The sequence below is a fragment of the Saccostrea cucullata genome, unplaced genomic scaffold (genome assembly GCF_032062105.1).
Source record: "Saccostrea cucullata isolate Sc308-1 unplaced genomic scaffold, CSIRO_AGI_Scuc_v1 ctg2488, whole genome shotgun sequence".
Taxonomy (NCBI): Eukaryota; Metazoa; Mollusca; class Bivalvia; order Ostreida; family Ostreidae; genus Saccostrea; species Saccostrea cuccullata.
In genome coordinates this window covers 10,001-16,840 of record NW_026935727.1, presented here as the reverse complement: position 1 = coordinate 16,840, position 6,840 = coordinate 10,001, and the positions used below count along the sequence as shown (strand labels likewise).

At 30.3% G+C, this 6,840-nt stretch overlaps 1 protein-coding gene across 1 annotated transcript; it reads left to right on the top strand.

Moving 5' to 3' along the window:
• Nucleotides 1-671: 671 nt before the first annotated feature.
• Nucleotides 672-5,535, top strand: LOC134243632 (E3 ubiquitin-protein ligase RNF213-like; the record flags this gene model as incomplete). The annotated part of the gene is made up of 5 exons (XM_062725877.1): nucleotides 672-883; nucleotides 1,113-1,224; nucleotides 1,561-1,838; nucleotides 2,426-2,549; nucleotides 5,347-5,535. Coding segments are annotated over exons 1-5 (915 nt in total), but the record flags the coding sequence as incomplete, so codon positions are not given.
• Nucleotides 5,536-6,840: the final 1,305 nt, after the last annotated feature.

Here is a 6,840-nt window from a genome sequence, read left to right as displayed (position 1 = left end):
AATGCCTCTTCCAAATTTGTTAATTTTATGGCCCGAGGGTCAGGGGTTCCAGTGTTAGGGGGATGGGGCTCTATTGATTATATAGTGAAAATACATTATTTCTTTGAAAATCTTATTTGCTTCTGGGTATTAAATAGACTAACTAAGTACATAGTTATGATGAGCAAGAATGCCTCTTCCAAAATTGTGAATTTTATGGCACTAGGGTAAGGGGTTTTTCTGGTGTTAGGGCGGGGATCTTTTGATTACTAGAATATACTTAAAATAAATTAATTCTTTGAAAATCTTCTTCTATGCTCCTGAGTATTAAATAAACTAACTAAGTACATATTTTTGATGAGCAAGAATGCCTCTTCCAAAATTATGAATTATATGGCCCCAGGGTCAAGGGTGTTAGGGCGGGGCTCTATTGATTATATAGTGAGAATACATTAAATCTTAGCAAATGTTCTTCTTTGCTCATGGGTATTAGCAGATGAACAATCTATATATCTATGATGAGCAAGGGCCCTTCTTCCAGATTGGTGAATTTCAAGGTCCCATGAAAGTTGTTGCATTATGCTCAGGTGACCTTTAAGCCCCATGGGCCTCTTGTTTGTAAATTATTCGCTACTTTCAGGCAATCTTTATATACCGTTTGTGACCAATTTTTCATGGGAATCTTGTCTAATATGACGTTTGAAAACGACAATTTACCTAATGAGGACGCAATTCATACATTGCTTGAGTTTGTTATTTCGGAGGAGAACAAGACAAGCGTAAAAGGTGACGCAGTTGTCAGCAGAAATAGACTGAGACTAAGAAGCGCAGTGAAAAGACCTTATGATACATGCACCACTCCAGTTACAAGATCATTTCTTCTCCAGCTTTTACTACGGACAAGGTGGAGATTTATTGATTTGTTCTGTTGTATTGAATATTATGAATTTCAATTTGCTTTTGAAACGTGCACTCTTTTTTAATCAGACGGTAAGTTTGTAATCTTGTCAGCTGTGCAAAGATGCCGAATACTATGAATTTACAATAAAAGTATTTTCCATTTTTCTTAGCTAATGTTGATCGTTGAATTTTTCTTCACAGACATTGATACATATATTTGTATTTCTAAACAGAGACAATTCCGTAAATGAACACATAGAAAAGTTTATGAGGGACACCAGAGGAGCATGCAGAACCAATGAAACTCTCGTCAAAACGTGTCAAATGTTCATACATTGCATAGAGGTTACCATTTTCATTTAAATAAAATTGCCTTTCAATAGCTGCGAAATTGTTACTTTTTTCATATTAAATACCTATATCGTGTAATTATTATTTTGTCTCTATATGTGATGAAGTGAAATTGTCATTTTTTGGAATTATTTGCATATATCACTACGATACAGAAGCGGTTTTTTTGTCATTTTTGACATTTTTTCTTCTCTAATTTCTACACTCTATTATGTAAATTTTACACCTTAATCTGAGAAAGATGAAATAAGATATACTCGACGAAAAGATTTCTTCATTTATTGAAATATTTTTCTTGACTCTACATTTTGAAATAACATTTATCTATAGGAAACAACTGTATACCATTTTCTGAAAGACTTGAAAACAACTAAAGATGAAATTTCGGAAGCGGAGAAATTTGTACAGTCTGCTACTGGTTTATTTAATGAACAGTTGTCATTCAAATCGCTTTCTCGTGTCGCAGAAGTTCGCTGGGCGATACAAATAGCTAGCAAATATGTATACAGATGCATGGTTGAAGAAGTAGTTTCTGCTAGAGAAATTGATTCACTATTGAGAGCAATTAAAGATGTCTGTAACAAAGAGGATAGGGATCAAAACATAAGGTACTTGTAATAAATCCTTTGATTCCGAGTTAAATATATTTATATCTAATAACCTTTATTCAATTTTTGCCCAATGGATGAGACCTAGAGAATTTGTACAACTGTGGAAATATGTTTAGGAATATTTTTTTAGAGAAAGGGAAAGCATTTGTTAGTGTGTGAGGGTGTGTGTGTGTGTGTGTGTTTTGTTTAATTTTTCTTTTTTTTTTTTTTTTTAATTATCATCTGGTTCTTTCGAATGAATTAGTAGTATTCAACTTTATCCCGTTGATGCCATGTTAAATTATCATATATAATTATTTTATTTTTAAAAAAATTCTGTTACCGGGGTATTTAACCTCTTTAAAATATATTTTAAAAAGATATTTTAGAATTTTGATTGTATGTTGTTTAACGTGCCTCTTGAGAATTTTTTAATCATATGGAAATATTTTGAGTTTTCTAGTGAGATTCTGAGTTAGAAATTTGATTGTAGAAATAAGAACCACCATACCCATTGAGGGATAAGCGATATCTGTATTATCTTTCTTTATTTCTCCAAATTCTTTTGAAACAAAGCAGTATTCATATTCTTTGCTCTTTTGTAGATACTTTTTTGTTCAGGAGCTATGTAAAACACATGGTGAGTCGGCGTTTCATGACATTGTAACAAAAAGTAAATTAAAGGCATCCCAGCTTCCCCTTTCCTGGCTAGATGTTGGTATAAAAAGGGTAAATATATGATGTGTAGTTTCTTTTTACATGCCTAACAAATACTACTAAGAAAAAAATGTATTTTTGCAACATTCCAATGTTAATCAGAAGATATTTTATATTAAAAAAGTACTAAATCTGTATGATATTTTGAGAAAAAAAAATCATATGGTTTGAGCTGGAGAGCATTATGAACAAGTAGTTTTGAAATTATCATTAAAGTCGTAAGAGCTTTTCACGCATTGGTTCGGTATTTTGAATTCTGATATAAAGTATCATACTCGTAGGAAAGAAACACCCCTGATTGTTATATTGTGACTGTGACAAAGTACAAGATATAAAGGAAGCCCTGCAAAGCAGACCTTATGCCTGATCAGAGTGAAAAGAAAACCTTGGAGAATGTCAGCAAGTTACTAGATGTAAGTCACATCTACGATTTATTCACGATATCATAAAACATTTAACAGCACACAGAGAAACATTTTCTCAGTTTCCATTTTCCTTTCTTCCTGTCCGTCGTTATTTATCTTGTAGGAATCTTTATACCATTCTTTGTTTGTACCATTCATGGTTTGAAGTAAAACGAACAATGTTGAAATTCTGAAATTCCTCAAGATTGGTTGATTGTTTGTTTAGTGCTTAAGCTGAATTAAAGATATATCAGAAATATTTCGATGGAAAAAAATCCTTAAGAGCGTAGGAAACAAGAAGAAATATGTTTTAAACAAAATTCAAAGGAAGAAACGGCATCTTTTCAAAGCTCTGAAAGAAATTGACAAGATTGAACAGAAAACAAAATATACATAATTTCAAAACCAAAATGAAGAACCCAATCATGCATGTAGAAAAAGCGCTTATAGAAAATATTTTGTGATCTTAATTTTATCATAATAAAACTTGTGTTTGACCTTATTATATGGCTCTCTTTTATGACAGTTCGACTATGTATTAGCCCGACTTATCTGACAACAAGATTGCAGCTGAAGTATTTCATGTTCATATTTTAGAGTCATTTTGTTTGACAACTAATCAATTAATCCTAGGCCTAATAGAAAAAATCCGATTTGAAAAAATGCAATTTAGAACAATGTTTATGCTTTTATGGCAAATTAAACTGTTTTCTCCCAATTAACTGATATTAAAACACAAAATTTAGTCTATAATTAATCTATCATATATATACTTTTACTTTCAGCTTGTAAGATTATTAATCACAATTTTGATATTCTTTTTTCTTTTTTTCAGGTACATAATGCGACTGATTTTATTTGTTTTGGACTTTCTTTATACAGACTAGTAACATTTTCACATCTGCATTCAGATTCGATTGGAAGTCTATCTGAACAGGTAAGGCATACTTCTGAATAGCTGCGTTGGAGTTTGCTTTGCTGATTTTATGACCGGAACCAAAGGCTAACGTGATAAATATGTTCAGAGATCCATAAATAAATTTAATAGTTTAATCTTTAAATGCTGAGATACTTCGATGTCATATTTGTATGGGCATATACAACAATTGGTAGCACAACAATAAAAACGATACTGATGTATTAATTAAACTTTGGTAGCACAACAATAAAAACGATACTGATGTATTAATTAAACTTTTATGAAATAATTAATCAAAAATCATGTTTATTTTCACTTGGTAGAACTATTAGTATAATTATAGAACTGCAGGAAAGATCAATTGTATTAATATTAATTGCTGTACTGTACTTATATTACTTGAATAACTGTTAAAGATTTTTTATATGAAAAGATATAATAGTCAATTATTTACACAGTGAGGGATTTCATTATTGAATAATTAATAAAATCAGTAACTTCGTTTTTATTTATCCTGCATGATTTCTTTCCAAAAAAAAAAAAAGAATGAACAATTCTGGATTAGTTCTCTTAAATATTTGTTCAAGGATGGTAAATATAAAAGAAATATTGCTACATGTGAAGGACTTTAGAGGTTTTGGGTGATGATAAAAACATAGATGAAACCCCAGGAAATTACCTGCATTTTTCATTTTTATAGGTACTTGGAAGTTTGGAAGCTAGAATAGACAAGACTGTGCATTTGAAAAAGAAGGATAAGACAATATTGTAAGATCGATAAACTTGGATTAATAAACGGTGATGTAAATTTTTTAACAGAAAAGTTGACAAAATGAGTGACATTTTTTTTTAAAAATTTACTGTTAGTGTATTTTTCCGCCAGCATGCAATTTGATACAATTATTGATTTTGTTTCTAAGCATTGAACATCTTTGCGATAAAACACCAATATTTTCTTTAATTCCATTCAAAATCCTGCAAAATGAATTGTGATATACATTAAAGGAAAATGTTATATATACATGTAGTACATGTTTATGCGTTAAAACAGTGAAATTTGTTATTTGCGAACGTTTTAAACAACACATATATTTCTGTAGTATAAACATACAATGAGCAAAATAATAAACAAAAATGATTTGGACAACAATGAATTAATAAAAAAAACACATAAAAAAAAGTCTAGCATTGCAATTTATATACAGCTCTACGTTTTGAATTCTTATGTAAAAACAAAGAAATTTGACCACAAACTGTGACATACGTCCATCATAGTTATCATTTTATTATATTTTGAAAAAAAGAATAGTGAAATCCTTGACCCACAGTAAAACATATCGCCTAATTGAATGAATATTTAATTATTTCTTTTTACGTCCTAAATAGATAAAAAGATAGATGTCTCTATCAATTGTCTAATATAAAGAATTTTAAAATAAGAATATTTTCTTAATGAATTCAGAATTTCTTTTTTATTATTTTGTAGGAGCTGCTAAAAAACATATCAAACAACAAGATTGCAGATTACATAAAAATTCGACCAGGAGATGATATGCAGGAACAGAACACAAAATGCTTGCTGATGCATGTATTCTTAACTTTTTATCTTTTACCACATGGAGACAGTCTTCCCAAACCACTTATTGACATTGCACAATGTAATGTCCCCTTACCTGTAAGTTTCATCATTAGAAGAATAACAAAAATAGATTTGTCGTTTAGGATTTCTACAGTATCGATTTCTGATAATTAATAATTTCCTATAATTGAGATATCTTATATAGAAGATTTGGTTGCATATGGATTTGCCCTGTCTCTCTGTCCGTTTGTCCATTTGTCCTCAAACACTTTAAACTTGCCGATAACTTTTGTTTGTTTGTAGCTATGGCTTTATATTTTACATGTATTCTGTGTAAAAAAAATCTTTATCTACAAACCTAATTGTTATTTTGACTTTGGACTTGGACACACCTTTGCAAACTTTTATCGTATTATAACATTGGTCATAATATTTGAACAGTTGGTGCCAGTGTTTTCATGCTTCATATCTCTATTCTTCGTAGAAGAACTTTTCTGAGTATAAATATTTCAATCTTTTGATCTTTGATTTGATGTTGACCTTGTTGTTTGACACACTTGAAAATAAATTAACCTTGGCGATAATTTTTGAACAATTAATACAAGGGATTTCATATTTCACGGGTGGAGGACAATCCATTTGGTACTAACAATTTTGATACTCTGACCTTGATCTAAGAGTTTGACCTAAATTGAAAAACGTTTACCTTGGTCATAACTTTCAATCAGTTGGCGCGAGGACTTTCGAATTTCACACGTTTATTTCTTATGACAGGACATTGCCTGATGTAACAACAGTTCTGACCTTTTATTCATTACCTTGGAATTTGACTTATTCAATCTTGTCCATAACTTTTGAATGATTAGTGCTGTGGCTTTCAAATTTCACATTTGTATTTCTTGTGACAAGATTTTTCCTTGTGCACCGTTAATTTTGACCTTTTGTCTTTTGATTTGCTTTTTTCAAATTATCTTATTGTTACATTTTTTTTACCTTTACATTTATGGAAATCAGACGGGACAAAAATGCTTCTCAGATTTAATGAATATTAACTCAAAAGGTATAATTTTAGGTATTTATTTTGAAATATATCTTCCCCTTCGGCTAACCGCGTTCTAATTATAATTGCGCTTGTCATGAAATGATTTAGACATATTGTATCAACTCTTTTCTCCTCATTTCGACTTAGTTTATATTGTAAACTGTTACGCTGTGCTTCAAAATTATGAGATATTTTACTGTGGTTGAAAATAATTAACTGGTTGGGTTTTTTTCTTAAGTCCATATATATTGTTGACTAATCGATCACACTGAATGTATTTGAACAGTTCTTATTATTCAATGTTTCATCTTCAAGCTTGAACTTGAATATATTTTTATTTAATCTTTTTCATAAAATTG